The sequence below is a fragment of the Trifolium pratense genome, linkage group LG2, assembly GCF_020283565.1.
Source record: "Trifolium pratense cultivar HEN17-A07 linkage group LG2, ARS_RC_1.1, whole genome shotgun sequence".
NCBI classification, from domain to species: domain Eukaryota; kingdom Viridiplantae; phylum Streptophyta; class Magnoliopsida; order Fabales; family Fabaceae; genus Trifolium; species Trifolium pratense.
The window spans coordinates 20,698,063-20,716,059 of NC_060060.1; the positions used below are offsets into that span (position 1 = coordinate 20,698,063).

At 34.1% G+C, this 17,997-nt stretch overlaps 3 protein-coding genes and 1 long non-coding RNA gene across 9 annotated transcripts; 2 read left to right on the top strand and 2 right to left on the bottom strand.

Moving 5' to 3' along the window:
• Window positions 1-594: 594 nt before the first annotated feature.
• On the top strand, window positions 595-5,612 carry LOC123906726. 6 transcript variants are annotated; one of them, XR_006808980.1, is made up of 9 exons: window positions 595-1,055; window positions 1,145-1,203; window positions 1,343-1,405; window positions 1,556-1,627; window positions 1,785-1,835; window positions 1,918-1,986; window positions 2,160-2,210; window positions 3,236-5,076; window positions 5,380-5,612. XR_006808980.1 is itself a non-coding variant. In XM_045956702.1 (9 exons), the coding sequence occupies exons 1-8, from the start codon at window positions 710-712 to the stop codon at window positions 3,278-3,280; spliced, it is 738 nt and encodes a 245-aa protein (XP_045812658.1). In that variant the 5' UTR covers window positions 595-709; the 3' UTR covers window positions 3,281-3,296; window positions 5,380-5,612. The 6 variants fall into 6 exon arrangements, 4 of the variants coding, with proteins under 4 accessions (XP_045812658.1, XP_045812655.1, XP_045812659.1 ...); XM_045956702.1 differs by having other exon boundaries at window positions 1,145-1,185; window positions 3,236-3,296; XR_006808981.1 differs by having other exon boundaries at window positions 597-1,055; window positions 1,921-1,986.
• Window positions 3,829-4,758, bottom strand: LOC123906732. Its single transcript, XM_045956714.1, has 2 exons — window positions 4,151-4,758; window positions 3,829-3,962 (listed from the first exon to the last, which is right to left on the bottom strand). The coding sequence occupies exon 1, from the start codon at window positions 4,756-4,758 to the stop codon at window positions 4,288-4,290; it is 471 nt and encodes a 156-aa protein (XP_045812670.1). The 3' UTR covers window positions 3,829-3,962; window positions 4,151-4,287.
• Window positions 5,613-6,260: 648 nt separating the features above from the next.
• On the bottom strand, window positions 6,261-6,738 carry LOC123906737. The gene is made up of 3 exons (XR_006809009.1): window positions 6,677-6,738; window positions 6,560-6,616; window positions 6,261-6,405 (listed from the first exon to the last, which is right to left on the bottom strand). It is a non-coding gene; the product is annotated as an uncharacterized LOC123906737 (long non-coding RNA).
• Window positions 6,739-14,690: 7,952 nt separating this feature from the next.
• Window positions 14,691-16,169, top strand: LOC123904358. Its single transcript, XM_045954034.1, has one exon. It carries the CDS (start codon window positions 14,691-14,693, stop codon window positions 16,167-16,169), a length of 1,479 nt encoding a protein of 492 aa, XP_045809990.1.
• The last annotated feature ends 1,828 nt before the right edge of the window (window positions 16,170-17,997 follow it).

The following is a 17,997-nucleotide window of genomic DNA, read 5'->3' on the forward strand; positions in this document are numbered from 1 at the left end:
CAAAATTATATTTATTAGGTATAAAAAACGAAAAATGGGTTTTTTTTTCACCACCAGTTGAATCTGGTTCGGGGTCAGTTCTGACATCAAGTAGTTCCAGCCCCCTTCCGATCGCAGTTGCGGGGGATCGAACCGCGACCCTCCCTACCAAGTTCAACGCCAATCACCACTAAACCAACTAACGATTAATAAAATGAAACATGATTTTGAAAGAAGAAAATATTCGTTTTTATACCCTTATTAATCCAAAAAAAATAAAATAAAGATTTGTTTATATTTTTAAGGATTAAAATTTGTTATATTTTAAAAGACGAAAAATAATTTCACATCTAATCGACCGAACGAGATTATGAGGTCCAATCGACCGGATATTAGTGGTGAAAAGGGAGAAAAACTCTTTTTTATTAAATTAAAAGAAGGAAAATTTATTTAATTTTATTTTAAATAATCTATTAACATTTTATTTTATAAAACAAAATTTAGGATGAAAGGATAATGCTGATCTAATCTAATCTAAAGTAGGGAATTTAAAAAAGTAATTACACAATTACCTTGTTCCTCCAAACCAAGAATCAATTAACACTTTATCCTCCTAAAATAATTTAAAAGGAAAAATAAATCCTAAACCTAAACAGTTACTACATGTGATTATTATGTATTTACATCAAGCAAAGCAAGCAAGCAAGCTGCAGCATACACGACGGTGACAATGCCTCCTCCTCCTCAATACGAACTTGACGGCGGCTCTCGTTTTCGCAATGTCAAGTTCGCTCCCATCTCCGACCGCGAGAAAAATATCCTTCGCCATCTCACAGGCAAGCTCACTTCCCTCTCCGAAACCCAGATATACCTCCTCTCCGATGAAGAGTTAACTCGCCACGTCGTGTACGAGTTATCTCGCCTACCCTACGACGAGTTCTGTCGTTTCTTGGCGACCGAGATTTCCCCCTTCTTACTTATCGTCGATCGAGCCATTTTATCTCAGATTTACCGTAAAGTCGAAGCCAAACCCAAAGAGGAAGAACAAATTACTTTGGACGGGATAGTTGTTTTGAGTTTGTACTTTTTCCTTATCATTCTCTTTTTCTTCATCGCAATTTTATCTTATTACTCATCATCGCATTTCTTTTCTTTCTTTCTTTAGTTGTCGCCTCAGTTTCTATCTTCGTAGTCACAACAAGATTGGTACGCAATTTCTGCCAGGTTAATCCCTTAGAATGTATTTTGTTTGAATATTTAAGGGATTTTGTTGTATTGTAAAGATTTGTGTACTCCTTATTAATACAACAATTGATTAAGGGATTTTCTAATTGTGTTACTATTTTCTTTGTTTTGGTCCTAGTGGTTGAACACAAGATTGCAATATTTTAAAGGTGATTTCGTTGTTACTACCATTGCTCTTCAGGTAACGAACAAACTGGTTGTTGTGGATTACATGTCTCCATGTTTTTCTTTCCAAAATATAGGATAGGATTGTCAGATTTACTGTGCCGGCCGGCTACATTCTGTTGTTGGCGTGTATTTTCCTGTTCATTAATAAATAAATATATTTCAGCCAGGGGGACTGATAACTTCAAATAGACCCATTGTTTTCTCTAAATATTCAATACCACAAGAAGGTGTCCAGGTAGGTACTGTTCTATCCCGGATAACATCTGGCTGTCATTATTCATATGCTAGTATTTATCTCTATATGCTATATGCTACTGTATCCTGCTTTCCTAATTAGTTATTTCAAATTTAACAAATATTCATGCTAAATGACACTGTTTTCAACTCTTCAGGGTTTTAAAGACATTTTATACCTTCGAAAAGCCAAAACAGTCTTTAGACAGGTCAGCGTCAGATTCTATCATATCAAATTCTAATGATAAACTTGAGCAAAACCTCTTATGTTCGTTAATAAACATATTTTAGCAGGAGCGACTGATACCTTCAAGTAGACCCATTTTTTCCTCTAAATATTCAAGAGGAGCATTTGTGCAGGTGTTGTTCTATCCTAGATAACATCTAACAAGTTTGGCTGTCATCATTCATATGTTAGTATGGAGTTTAAGACATTATTTATCTCTATATGCTACTGTATCCTGCTTTCCTAACTAGTTATTTGAAATTTAACAAATATTGTATGCTAAATGACACTGTTTCCAACTCTTCAGGGTCTTAAAGGCATTAGGTACCATCGAAAGGCCAAAACAGTTTTTAGACAGGTCAGCTTCAGATTCTATCATATCAAATGCTAATGTTAAACTTGACCAAAACCAAAGCTGTTGCTGAGGTTTGAATTGGCTCAATTTTGGTTCTTTGAGTAAGTGTTTTGAATAGCGGGATTTTAGAAAAACCTTGAAATATCTTTACATGCGTCTACTATGCCAAAAATAAGTTTTAATAACGGTATTTGTACAACACTTTTAATATCCCTAAACACCTTATACAACATTTATGACATCAAGCGCTATAAGAGCAAGCTATCAAAGATATATGAAACTAAATAAATAGCACTTTACCTCATTCTCACGCTCACAAACATCTAAATGCAACTTCCTTCCCCATTTACTTACTCAATAAGGGTTTCTTTCAAATCTCCTAAGAAACATCATCAACCAAGTACAGTCACAAATCAGCCGTCGAACTTCCGTTGTCCTCAAACACCGTTGTCACCATTGTAATTGTAGTAGTCGTGGTTTAGTCCATTGTGTCGGCTCTCGTTGCAGTGGTGTTCTCCCCCTCGTCCCTGTCACCCTGTTCTAACTTCCCTGTAGTCGTATTTTTTCGTCATCCTATTCTCGCAGGAGCCATCGCAGGTTTCTCCCGTAGACACCTCTCGTTTCATTGTGGCATAAGCAATAAGATTTTCACATCCGCATATCTGTATTTTTTTAGGTCTTGAATTATTTTAAATTTTAAAGACAGATATACAAGAGAAGACAAGGGTCAACTTTAAAATATAGAATAGAGTTATTGTTGTTAATGTCAACACAGAAAAAAATAATTTACTGTCTCTGCAAAAAAAAAAAATCTTTATAATTGCATGGTCAGGGAGAGAAGGGAAAGCAATACTCCAGTATCAACAGCTTCCTCCACTGCAACACTTTTAGCTAAAATTGATTGGATCTTGTTTTGTCCATTGGATCTGTGCCAATTATACAAATTAACCTTCACTTTGTCATTCAATGGTGTACTTAGTTAGTAACCCTTTGAATTTTGTTTTGTCCATTGGATCTGCCATCTGCAGAAAGTAGAGCAGCATCAGGAAGGCACATATAGAGTTGTTGTTTGAAGCAGTAGATCTACTGGTATATGCACATCCTGATTTTAATTGATTTGCTTCTATCTGCATGGTTTATCTCTTTTGCCTTTTGTTATTATATGAAATTTTTGTTATATTGTTGCACTTAGTAGAAACATTGCTCTATATGTTTTATTCTTTGTTGGGTACCTAAAGTTAGTGCTGGATTGAGACAATTTTCGGATTTCAAAGTTCAAGCTGGGAATATTTTTTAGCTTTCACATAGATGTCAATCATAAATTTTTGGTATGGAATCAATTTTTAATGAATGTAACAGAAACTGAGAGTATCATAGAGAAGAAGAGAGAAATCTATTATATTGTATTGATGAAATGAATCATAACTACAATAGTGAACAGAGAGTGGGTAAACGATGCACTTTGCCTAAACAACAGGAACTACAAAAATCCAAATTTGATTTATGAGGTAAAGAAACATTGCAGATAGCTAAAGTAGCTTTAAGAGCCTCATGATGAGCATGACCTAGCCTATTATGCCACATGGTGTAAACAGATGGACCTAGGCTAGACATAGTATTATTTGCAGTAGAATTAAAAGAAGTATTAGGACTTATAGCTATAGAGTTGACTTGTGGTGCAGTAGAGATGCTAGAATCCAAGACATAGAGGCCATCCTTGCCCAGCTTTCCTTGCAAAAGCACTTCAGAATTGGCCTGAGATTTGACAAGACACAAATCAGGGTGAAATTCAAAATAAACAGCATTATCTCGGGCAAACCGACTCACTGAAATGAGGTTTTTGGTAATGGCAGGAACTAAGAGTAAGTTGTTGAGTGAAAGTCTAGTGTGTGGTTTGTAAGGTGAATGAAATTTAGCTGAGCCTACAGATGTGATAGACAAACCTTGGCCGTTGCCTAATAGAACTTGATCTGATCCTGAAAGAGAGATACTGTCCAGAAGATTCTCAGAGTTGTTGGTGACATGGTGTGTAGCGCCAGAGTCAGGGTACCATAGCTGAGAAGCTTGTGAGGTTTGTGCATCAGATCCAGTGAGATAGGCTTGAGGTTTGCCTAGCTCCTGAAGAAACAGGACGAGCGGAAGGGAGAAAACCAGGTGGTGGATAAGCAGATGGATGTGGTTGAGCACTGTGCCAAGGATTGAGCCACTGATTCCCACTTGGAGGACGAGCCGGAGCCACCTGCCATGGTGGTTGAACAACGGCAGAGTTGCGATGGTAACAGATACGCGCATCATGACCAAATTTCTCACAGATCTGACGCTGAACATTGGATCTTCCACCACTTCTACCACCACCACGGCCTCTACGGCCACCACTCCGGCCACCACGACCACCATGGAAGTCTCCACCTAACAGATGAGGTGCAGCAGAACTAGATCCAGTAGAATCAACAGGTGAAATTGGTGGAACCTGAGCTACATTGACCGGGAGAGGTTCAGAGAGTACCGCTTTCTTCAATTTCTCCAGCTTAGCTTCACGAGCAAGAAGCATCGCTTCAGCTTCGACAATAGGAGTATAGGACACAGATCAGAGCGATACTAAATAATCACACTAAGAGCATTATACTCATCAGGAAGTCCATCAAGAATAGCTTCAAGTTGATCGCGATGGTTGGTCGGATCTCCAATGGAGGCAAGAATGTCGGTGATGAGTTGAATGCTAGCAAGATATTCCGTAACAGATTTCTCACCTTTAGAGATGGATTTGAGTTCCGATCGTAACTGCCTCAATTTCGCACTGATCTGAGCGTGAAAGTACTGGTGAATTTCATCCCCACTTGGTTTGCATGAACACAGCGAACAACACGAGGTAAGATAGAAAACTAAGGCCTTGTTTATATACCACTGCTCATTTGTGCTGACTCAGCACAGTTAGTTACAGATTAGTTATTGCTTAAGGCCTTGTTTGGCTAATACAAAACTAAGCTAGCTGATACTATGCATTACTCTAATAGAATGTTCCCTAATTTTTGTGTATGCTACTTTGACCTTGCTCATAATTGTGTTACATTAGTATGAAAAGTGGTTCATCACTGCAATAATTTTTAGTCATTAGCTGTTTCTATTCTTTACATTACAAAGGTTTTATAAGCGTTTTCCTCCCATGATGCAGGCAAAGAGAAAATCAGATTAGCTTAAGAGAAGTTTGTTCCAAAAGGAAAGATTCATGAAGGTTGTATTTTTTTTTTTTTGAAGCAGAAAGTTTGTCATTTTCACAACGTTGATTGCATGAGTTGAATTTTACGATCGGGTTATTTTGTAAACAAAACATTGTGTGGTACTTAGCTTGAATGTCTTATACGGTACTATGTGCAAAAGGTCCCTATATATAAGGTTTGATTTTAATCCTGTAAATTTTTTATTTCAATAATTTTGGTTGGTCCCTCAACAAATTTATTTGATGACATGGCGTAGAGACTAGTATTTGCATGCTGACTAATCATTCCTCACTTTGGAGCTATTATTTATATGGAAAATGCTAACTAGTTCCCATCGGGGTTAATGAGCTAAATAAGGTATGAATGTATTGGAAATTGTGTAATCTACTTTTTATAAGTATAAAAAATGCTCTTTTCAATGTAAAAATTACTCCTATTTATATTTTGCAAACCTTTTCCACAATTTCTATAAAATTTTAGGATAAGTAATGTTGCTCATTTTATATTATATTTTATATTGAATTTTTTTTTTTTGAAAGTATATTGAAACTATTTTATTGAATGAAATGAGTTTAAATTTGTTTATGTAATTTTTTTTTTGAGTATTTAAGGCAACATAAATAACTTTATCTTCAACTCAATTTTGATCGGAATTAATTCTGCCAAAATCAATTTTTCTGACTGCAAAACCATACACTTGAAAAGTTTACCTTGCCCAATAAATAATTTTTCATACTCAATGGCTAGAAAGTTTTACAAGTAATGAAAAACTACAAATAACACTTCTATATGACAGCAAAAAAAAAAAAACGAGAAAGAAAAAAACTACTAATAACACTCTAACATAAAGTAAAGTGCTGGATTTTGGAAGAGAAAAAAGCGTAGTTGAATGATTTAGAAGAACAAACTATATTGATCTTCAACTCGAAATGTCAAAAAACTGTTTTGGCTTTTCGATGGTACTTAATGGCTTTAAAACCCTGAAGTTGAAAACAGTGTGAATTAGCATACGATATTTGTAAAATTTCAAATTACAGTAGCATGTAGATATAAATATCGTCTTAAACTCCATACTAACATATGAATGATGATAGGCAATTGTCAGATGTTATCCGAGATAGAACAATACAATACCTGCACATCTGCAGATCTTGAATATTTGGAGAGAAAAATGGGTCCATTTCGCTCCGGCTGAATATATTTATTAATGACATCTGATGATACACAACAACCAATTTGTTTGTTTGTTACCTGAGGAGCAATGGTGGTGACAGCAACATCACGTCTTGTGCGCTCCCACTAGATCAAAACAAAGAAAATAACAAAACTAGTTCAGAAAATAAATACTATCACTAAATCAATAATAATGCATAATCGAGTGACAATAATAATAACAACAACAATAATAGTCAAATTATGACTATGAATATGAATATGAATATTCTTGATTGATAAAGAGGAAAAAATAAAATAAAAAAATGAAAGGGTTGGAATTTGAATACCAGGCAGAAACCTTGTACAAATCTTTCTAAGAATATGAAGTTAACAACCCCGGAGACAACTAAAGAAAGAAAGAAATGTGATGAAGAAAAAGAGAATGAGATAGGGAAAAAGTACAAACTCAAATAAATTAGCCGGTCCCAAGTCATCGGATGAGATGTCCGTTCGTCCTCATTGGGTTTGGGTTTACGAGGGGTGAAAATCTCAAATGTCAAGGCTTGAACGACGCCTTTAAAAATAGGTAAGAAGTGAGAAATTTTGGCCTCACGAGACGACCGAACTCGTCTTCGGATAGGCGAGATAACTCGTACTCGACCGAACTCATCTTCGGATACATTGTCGTTCTGAACATCGTTTTTTGTGATGCATGTGTCGCATCCTCCTAGTCACACGGATAGCAGATGATGGATCACCAGGATGACCCATGTATATCGAGTTCTCCACACTAAAGGTTGGGTTTATAAGTGTCATGACTCATGAGTGCCCACTGTCCGGAAAAGATAAAATATATAATATAAAAAATTAATGGTGATGCAAATTAAATGCTATATGCACTGAAAAGATACACAGATCAGACATACATCATGTAAAACTGATGCAACCTTGTTTCTCAAAATACTTTTCAAATTCAGTGATAAAACTATCCATAGTAAACAAAACAGAAGGAAGAGGGGATTAGAGACTTGTGCACCTCTGACAAAAATGCAGCAAGTGATAGTGTCCTCCAAATGCATTCCTTTCTACAGCATCTTTGTATGGATTTTCAATCCAGGGACTACAATTAATTAAAAATCATAAATTGTATCAGTATAATGGCAAGCTTCCAATATTATTTGGCCTCTTTCTTGCTGTCTTTGAAGCATCAACACATACACTGATACTGAACACAATTCTAATCTCACGTGTCGGTGCTCAAGAAAATGAAAGTGATCGATATATATCGTACACCTAACAAGTTTTTAATCCGAAGTGTCAGTGCTAGTAGTTTTCTGTTGTAAATCAACAGTTTGTGATTCAGTCCATCAAGCAAGAAACAAGTTATTACAGTTTGTGATTCTACTGTTTGATTGATGTTTTTACATAAATTTTCACTACACATAGTCAAATTGGAGTCATGAACATCATGAAACATATATTACAAATCCAGAATATAAAATTGGTTTCAAATCGTCATATAGTCAAACATTTCATGTTAGAATTGACTTCTAGCATAAATATTTTGGGAGATAGCTTACAACAACTTATGACATGTTCACTAGTTATATAGTCTATATAAAAACAGCTTATAGTTTATGAAAACAGCTTATAGTTTACAGAAACAACTTATATCCACAAACTCTCTAGGATAGCTTATGCAAACAGCTTATAGTGAACCTAATACTGTTAAAAAAGAGTAAAGAAAATAATAGTACTACATGGAATATGGAGATGAGAGGAACATTACCATATGCATTTGCAATATCGGTAGTGCTTCGGAAGATGTAAACAATAAGTATGCACATGATCATAAGAAACCAGATTATTACAGGAATGTAAATTTGGCCTGTGAACTTTGTTGACGTGTGAATTATCTTGAGCCTAGGAAAGCACCCTAAAGCCATATATTGCTTTATGCATGAAAATGTAGCAGATATCATTTCTTGGCTAGCAATCATAGCAGCAAGTGTGGCAATCACAAACACTGGCCAGAAAAGACTTCCTGTTTCACACAAAGCACAGATATCTCATCATTTGACTAGTGTTATGAAAACCGGACTGAACTAGGCCGAATGGTTCAAGTTCAACTAATTGAACTGAGAACTGGCCAGTATGGCAGTTGGTTCAACCACAGTCAGTTCACAGTTCTATAGAACTGGATAGAACTGGGTTCATCCAATTGAACCATGATCTAGAAGTCTCATTGTTTCGATCTTCGGTTTGGTTTTGACAACATTGAATTAAAGTTTTAAGGACAGTGACTAGTATGCACATTAATAAGCATAACATTAAAAAATATTACCTGGAACGGAATCATAGAATATATTTGAATAAGAAGTAGGGTTCTTAAGCAAACAAGCAGCTTGGCCCATATAAGCTAGGAGGAGACAAGGAAATACCATGCAAGTGAATGCAATCTGTATAAACAAATTCATAAAGAAATTTAAAGCAAATTCAAATAATTACAGAAAAGGCATGGCAAAGAAACTTAGTGGTTCCTTCTTCAAAAAGAAAAGAATCCGAGGTTTCACAAACCTGTATTGCTCTTACTGAAAAGTGACCAAGATCAGCAAACATTGCTTCTGAACCTGCAGAAGAAATGAACATGGATATGTAATGTACTGATTATTGTACTAAAGGTTAATTCCATGCATCACAAATTTCTCATTTATATTTATATGGACAAACATGAATTTGATGCTTCATATAACAAGAATCCAATGATTTAATTAAGTTTTACATAATTACTTATCCTCATAGATGTGATATGAACACCTAGGGTTTGGATTATCTCCCACTTTATAAACTCATTTTCATGTTATATCTCATCAAATGTGGAACTCTCAAAACAAAGAATAAACCATTTAACAAATGATCTCATGTACTGCATCACAAATTCACAACTCTAAACTTAAGAGCAATCCTAAGAAACAAATGAAGACGAAATATGACAGTATTACAAACAGACTAATCAGATGAGTGAAGAAACAAATGTCATGTTCATGTTCATGTTCATGGTACATAAAAGAGCAATGAACCATAAAGCAAGTATAGGAGAAAACATGAATCCCATTTTACTGGTACCAAACTTTTGTATGCTGAACAAAGTCACTAGGACTATTATTGAAACAGTAATTACTGTATCTGCAAACAACAAAATATGAAAGAAAATTAAAAATATGTATTACAAAATTCCAACTTGTTCATTTTCATGGTTTCCACAAGAAAAATAAAAAAGTATTCTTGAGAAAATTTATAAAAAGTATACTCACTTTGATCAATACTGTTTACTTCACCTTGCAGTCCACTTATGGCAGAGACTACTGCAACATAGAAGCATTATGATTATATACACTCAAATTCCACAACAGAAACACATAAAAATAAGAGCTTATATAGCAAATGTGTTTGTCATATAAGTTCTTATCTATAAGTTATATCTATAAAAAAAAAAGATAAAGTAAAGTCAAATTGTTTTTATATAAGCTTGAAGATTGTTTCATAAGCTGTCCTAGAGAGTTTATGGAAATAAGTTGTTTTTAAGTTGTTTTGATAAGCTATCTCAAAGTGTCTCAAGAATGTTTATACTACTAGTAGATAAGCTCAAATAAGTCAATCCAAACAAAACATAAGCTTGGATAAACAACTTATTTAAACGCTTATCTTATCATATAAGTTATTTCTATAACAAAAGATAAAATAAAGTCAAAATATTTTCATATATGCTCTATCTTAGAGAGCTATGGAAATAAGTTGAAAACAACTTTTGGACATATCATAAGTTATTTCCACAAACTCTTCCAAACAGTCTCATAAATGTTTATGTCACTAGATAAACTCAAGTTCGTCAGTCCAAACAGACCTGCTCAATGCTGAACACATGGCCTTTGAAACATTCACCTGTGCTTGTCAACAAGATTTCATCTCAAAATGTTGTTATTGAAATACCTGATATTGCTGGTGTTAGAATGCCATCACCAATGATCATGGAAGTTCCCAATAGAACCAGCAATGAAAAAAGATTTTTCAAAGCTGAATTTCTTTCTAAGGCCCTTTTCAGCTCAGGACTGGGAAGTTTAAGCCTATAACTAGAGATGTGTTCCTCAGCTGGTTAATGATTTGGAAGCATATTCACATTTGCATGTCTACAAATCAATGATTACAGTGCAAATGTTCCTCCTAAAATTGAGCCATTAATCTACAAATCAATTATTAACCAAATTTATCACCAACACTTTAGATTGTAGCACCAACTGTAGTACAAAAGATGTGAAATTATTCTCAAGAGAAGTAAGATCAACTTGTATCCTTGCTCCAACAAACTAATTTGAATTCCTCAGCTTCCCCTACCATTGGCCCTAGCTCAAATCACATTCACACCACACCTATGCTTGAAACAGGTCTTAATCCCCTCATTACATCTATGTCATATATTCATAGCATTGTTTCTTGTTCAATTCAATTCAATTCTAGATTTTGGCACATAGATTCTGGAGCTAATGATCATATATGTTCTTCACTAAATTGGTTTAGTTCCTTTTATAAATCAAACCTATACATGTTAATTTGCCAAATGGTAACTCGGTTGTTAAATATGCTGGCAATGTTCATTTCTCATCTCAATTATATCTCACTAATGTCTTCTATTCCTCGGACTTTAGACTTAATCTAATTTCTGTTTCCAAGTTATGCACTAACCTTTCTTGTTTTGTTCAATTTCCCCCTCATAACTATGTTATACAGGAAGTGACCTCCAAGAAGACGATTGGTTTGGGTGATCAAGCAGATGGTCTCTTTAGATTGATGGTCAATGGAACTCATCCTGCTATGCCTTGTTTACATTCTTTGTTTTCAAATAAAACTGTCAATTTGACTTGTAATAGTAGCCATGTTAATGCTACTTTTGCTATACCTTTTTCTGCCTTATGGCATTTTAGATTAGGGCACTTGTCTTGTCTCATAGAAGACTTTCCCATATGAGACAATTTTAGCATAAATAACATAAATTGGCAGATAAGTTAGTGGAGACAACATTATAGACAAACGACTATATTTAGAAATAGAGCAAGTGTGCCAAAGATTATTCATTATGTAGTTCTTCATTATATGTCATATGAGGAATATCAAATATAATTTGTTCTAACTTTTTAAATGATTAGCAATCACCATAATTAAACAAACAATGATCAACAAGTTATAAACAAAATCATCATGGTATCAACCCTTGTTTAAATTATAATGGTATCAACACTTGTCTAAGGAATGAACTTAAATCCATTTCAAAATGACATTTAATTCCACTGTCTGATCCTCATGAATTGGAAATGCGTCAAACTCAATTTTAGGTACGGGTCTCATAATCTAGCACATCTTAAAAAAAATCTAAATGTGTCATATGAATAACTCTACATCTCATAAATAACTCTACATCTTTATAAATGAATCCCACAAAATTAAAATGCTTATTTAAGAAGTGGTACATATTAGGTACTAAAATGTGTTTTGCTCCGATGATATTACCTAATAGATACTACTCCCTCTAGTCTCATATATAAGCAACTTTTTATTTTTTAGATGAATTGAATAATTGATGTATCCGGTCATTTTTTGGTCCAGATACATCAATTATTAGATGAATCTAAAAAGTGAAAAATTGCTTATATATGAGACTAGAACGAATATTTCTTATTGAAAATAAGCACTACCATTGAAGATGGTATAACAAACTTTTGTCCAAACTATTGTCAATGTGATTTTTTTTTTTAATGTTCAAAATGTGTCCATTTTGACTTCCATTTATTATGTCAAATTTTCAAGTACATATGTTACAAAAATGTCATGTCAAAATTATATTTATTATTAGGTATAAAAAATGATACATGATTTTTTTTGTTTTTCACCATCAGTTGAATCTGGTTCGGGATCAGTTCTAACATCAAGTAGTTTCAGCCCCTCTTCCTACCAAGTTCAGCATCAATTACCACTTAACCAACTAACGATTGATAAAATGAAACTGTTGAGGCAAAATCCACTTTTGATGTTTTAAAGATTACAAACATCTTTAATTATATTTTAAATGATTCTGATCATTTTGTTATCTAACAAGTGCTTTTGAGTGGCATAAGATTAAATAGATTCTAACAAACCACTTGCAAAGTAAAAATCCTGCAAAGCTGTTTCAAGACCATTCTAAGAACATTCTCAGCAGACAGACTGCAGTTTTGACAAATAAGCACGTTTTGGAATAAGTGCTTTCTGGTTTTTCAAGTCAACTAAGAACAAAACAAATAAGCACTTTACAATGGATTTATGGACCAAATCACTACAGGAGATAATCTCTTTTGGGATCAACAACATGTGATGGAATTTAAGTATATGCTTTCCTAGTCACATATCATGAAGAAAACCATGAGCTTGATCAATTGTGGTATTGGCCAACCAATGAATACATCTGATATAATATCATGGACCAATCACAAAGGAACAACCAGATTTTAACTATGAGTTGTATTGTACTTATGCAAAGTACACAAATGGAACATTCTTCCATGGCTTGTCATAGAAGTACAATTTTGTCTCATATGCTATTGTACTATTCCAGCTGGTTTTATTCTCTTGCTAAGGCTACTACTGATCAGTCCTTTGAGCTATCTAACAGCTGCACACCACAAGGAAGGAAGGATGAAGGTTCATCTTATTTGCTGGTGCAGTCAAGACTGTTTCAAGACCAATGCAAGACTGATCCTGCACACAGTTTTTCAAAACCATCTCCAACTGTCATGAGTCCTTTTCTGAGCATCCAAACGGCTATATCTGATACATGACAGTGGAAGGATGTAAGAAACAACTCATATACACTTGGCAACAGCTCATACTTATTTGGATCTTATGGATCAAAGCCAAAAGGAAATCAAGACTGTTCCAAGACTGAACAGAGAATCTGCACATTATGCAGAAGTTGTCTGCTGCATATAGAGCACTGAGTAACAGCTCTATTTTACTCTCTAATTGATATACTTGAAGGCCAAGCTTCAATCTCAAGCAAGCATCTATAAAAGGCAATCAAGTCCAAGGGAAAGAGCAAGAGTTTTCAAGCAATTCAAGTGATATAAATCCCATTCAATCTCTTTAGCTCAAAGTCCTTTTTAAGTCACTCTTTTGTATCATAATCTGAGTTCCAATCTCTTTAGAGTGCTTTCATCTAAGCTTCTCTTTTATAGTGAGTCTGAAATTAAGCTTAGAAACAAATCATCTATATTGTAATTGCTCAAGTCAATACGTGACTATTGATTGAGTGTTGATTGGTCAAGTTGACTAGGAAAGTTCAAAGCTCTAGGAGCTTTGGTAAGTTGTTGATCTTAGGTCAAGATCAAGGTGAATTTGTAAGTATTGGATCTGTAACTTTTAAGTGATTCTAGTGGACAAACTCACAGGAGGTGGGGACTGGACGTAACCCAAAGATTAGGGGTGAACCAGGATAACTCTTTGTGTTTATCTTCTTTCCCTTAAACTTTTATTTTCTGCAACTATTTTTACACAGCACAGATCATTCTTAGAACGATCTCACTGAGCACAAATAATTTTATCACTAACTATTTATTTTGTGACTTGAGTTTAAATTTTAAAAGGGTCACAATTCAAACCCCCCCTTTCTTGTGAAAAACTTTGCTACTTCAATTGGCATCAGAGCTCTGCCTCTAAAGGTTGAGCATCTAACAAGTGCTTAGAGGAAAAGATTCAGGAAGGAAGTATGTCAAAACCTGCAAAGTTTATTTCAGAAGGTGGATCATCAACTAGGCCACCACTATTTGAAGGAAATGACTACTACTACTGGAAAGATAAAATGGAGCTATTCCTAAGATCACAAGATAACTACATGTGGTCAGTGATTGAAAATGGAGAATACACACCATTGGCAAAAGATTCTACCACTCCAAAGCCTCAAGCTGAATGGACAACCACTGAAGCAGACAGGGTACTTTTAAATACTAAAGCTCAATTATTTATTAAAAGTGCTTTGTGCAGGGAAGAATATGACAGGATCATGCAATGCAAAAATGCTAAAGAAATGTGGGATACTCTCAAAACTCATCATGAAGGAACCAGTCGTGTCAAAGAAACAAGAATTGATATTGGTGTAAGAAAGTTTGAGTTATTTGAGATGAAGGAAGATGAATCCATTGATCAGATGTATGGAAGATTCACTATCATCATAAATGAACTCAACTCTCTTGGAAAAACATACACCACACATGAAAGAGTAAGAAAGATACTAAGATGTCTACCTAAAGAATGGAGGCATATAGTAACAGCCATCACAGAGTCAAAAACTCTCTCTGAAGTTAAAATGGAGGACTTAATTGGTTCTCTTAAAGCTCATGAAGCAATACTTCAAGAGGATAAATCTCCAAAGAAAAAGATGATTGCTCTGGACTCTCAAACAAAAGAGTGTCTTCAGCAGAAAGAAATTCTTTTCAGCAAAGACTTGCTTGATGAAGATAATGAAGAAGAATTTGCTCTACTCTCAAGGAGAATTCAAAGACTCATGATGAGAAGAAATCAAATGAGAAGAACATTTCCAAATAAAAGAAGTAGTGCAAAATCTGAAGTTGACATGAGCAAAATTCAATGCTATGAATGCAATCAATTTGGACACTACAAAAGTGATTGTCCAAAACTCAAAAAACCTTTTGCAAAGAAATCAATGATGGCAACCTGGGATGAATTAGATGAACTCCCAGAAGAAGAAGAGGAACAAGAAGCAAATGTATGCCTTATGACAAGATCAGAAACACACGAGGTAAATGCTGAAACTTGTTCTTCTTGTCAAAAAACTGAACATTTGTTTGATAACTTATTTTATGATAGTTTAACTCTAAATAAAAAATATGATCAGCTTCAGGAAGAAGTAACCAAAATTTCCAAAGAAAAGGATGAATATAAAACTGAAAATGAGACATTAAAAGAAATAATCAAAAACATGGAAATTGCTCATAATAGAAAATTAGAAGAACTTAGAGAAAATCATAAGGAACAAATCAAACCTAACATACAAATAGAAAATAGAAAACTAAAGGAAAATATTTCAAAGCTTGAAAATGACATAAACAAATTTGTAAAGTCTACTAAAACCTTTGAAAATATTCTAGGATCCCAAAAATGCAGTTCTAGCAAAACAGGCCTAGGTTTTGAAAATTACAACAATCAAAAATTATACAAGAAACTTTTTGTTCCAAATAAACCCATATACAAATGCTCTTACTGTCATAAGGAAGGACATCTTGAACCTTTTTGTTATAAAAAATCTAGACAACAAAATTATCATAGGAAATACTTTTCAGAACGATCTCAGAACATTCTTAAAAAACAGACTAGAAACTCTTCTTATCAACTTAAGAAGAGTCATTATAACACTAACCATCAAGGACCCAGAAAGATATGGGTACCTAAAAGCATGCTAAAAACAAATGCAGGAATGTCTTCTCACAGTCAAGAAAAAGCCATGGTACTTGGACAGTGGCTGCTCCAGACATATGACTGGAGATAGACAAAGCTTTCTTTCCTTTGAAAAGAAAGAAGGAGGATCAGTTACTTTTGGTAATAATGAGACAGCTACTATCAAAGGTAAAGGTACAATTGGTAAGATAAACTCTGCTAAAATTGAAAATGTCCATTATGTAGAAGGTCTTAAACATAACTTAATAAGCATTAGTCAATTATGTGACAATGGTTTTGAGGTTATATTTAAACCTGATACATGTGAAATCAAACACTCATCTTCTGACAAAATTCTTTTCAATGGATCAAGAAAGAAAAATGTTTATATCATATACTTAGATGAACTCCCTGATGAATCATGTTTTGTGTCTCTTGAAAGAGACAAGTGGATTTGGCACAAAAGGGCAGGACATATAAGTATGAAAACCATTTCAAAACTTTCTAAACTTGATCTAGTAAGAGGATTACCAAAGATAAGCTTTGATAATGATAAGTTATGTGAATCATGTGCAAGAGGAAAACAGGTAAAAAGTAGTTTTAAAATAAAGGAATTTATTTCAACCAAAAGACCTCTTGAACTACTTCACATAGACTTGTTTGGACCAGTCAGAACCACAAGCCTTGGAGGTAAGAATTATGGTTTTGTTATTGTAGATGATTATTCCAGATTTACTTGGGTGTTGTTTTTAAAACAAAAAGATGACTCTTTTGAAGCTTTCAAAAACTTTTGCTTAAAAGTTCAAAATGAAAAAGAAACAAAAATTATCTCCATTAGAAGTGATCATGGAGGTGAATTTGAAAACTCTCTGTTTGAAACCTTTTTTAATGAAAATGGTATTTCTCATAATTTTTCTTGTCCTAGAACTCCACAACAAAATGGAGTTGTAGAGAGAAAAAATAGAACTCTACAAGAAATGGCAAGAACTATGATAAATGAATCAAATGTGGAAAAGTATTTTTGGGCTGAAGCCATAAACACTGCTTGCTATATCTTGAACAGAGTAACTATTAGAAAAGTTTTAAAGAAAACACCTTATGAAATCTGGAAGGATAAAAAACCTAACATATCATATTTTCATATTTTTGGCTGCTACTGCTACATTCTTAATATTAGAGATAATCTGGGTAAGTTTGACTCAAAATCAGACAAAGGAATATTCTTAGGATATTCTTTAACTTCAAAAGCATATAGAATTTATAACCTAAGAACTCAAGCTATGGAAGAAAGCATGCATGTAAAGTTTGATGAGTTTGAGGAACAAACAACCATAACTGCTGATGAGGAAGAGGAAACTACAAATCAGAAAAGGAAAACTAATGAAATAGAAGAATCCCCACAAGCTCCTCCAAGGACATGGAAAATGGTAAATTATCATCCACAAGAACAAATCATTGGAAGTACAGCAGATGGTGTAAGAACAAGAAGAGCTACTCAGAATAAAGAAAACAATCTAGCTATGATTTCTCAAATAGAACCAAAATCCATAGATGAAGCAATTATAGATGAATCATGGATTGAAGCTATGAAGGAAGAGCTTCTGCAATTTGAAAGAAATGAAGTTTGGAAGCTAGTACCTAAACCTCAAGAAAATTCAATCATTGGTACTAAATGGGTCTTTAGGAATAAACTTGATGAAGAAGGAAAAGTTATAAGGAACAAGGCAAGACTTGTGGCTCAAGGATATAATCAACAAGAAGGCATTGATTATGATGAAACATTTGCACCAGTGGCCAGGTTAGAGGCAATTAGAATACTACTTGCATATGCATCTCATAAATGTTTAAAACTTTTTCAAATGGATGTCAAAAGTGCTTTTCTAAATGGATTTTTAAATGAAGAAGTCTATGTTCATCAACCACCTGGTTTTATTGATCAA

Coding starts and splice junctions, on each gene's coding strand:
- LOC123906726 (XM_045956699.1), top strand. CDS start 710: ATGCCTCCTCCTCCTCAATACGAACTTGACGGCGGCTCTCGTTTTCGC. Junction 1,406..1,555: donor TTACTACCATTGCTCTTCAG/GTAACGAACAAA, acceptor AATATATTTCAG/CCAGGGGGACTGATAACTTC. Junction 1,628..1,784: donor TACCACAAGAAGGTGTCCAG/GTAGGTACTGTT, acceptor TCAACTCTTCAG/GGTTTTAAAGACATTTTATA.
- LOC123906732 (XM_045956714.1), bottom strand. CDS start 4,758: ATGCTTCTTGCTCGTGAAGCTAAGCTGGAGAAATTGAAGAAAGCGGTA.
- LOC123904358 (XM_045954034.1), top strand. CDS start 14,691: ATGTGGGATACTCTCAAAACTCATCATGAAGGAACCAGTCGTGTCAAA.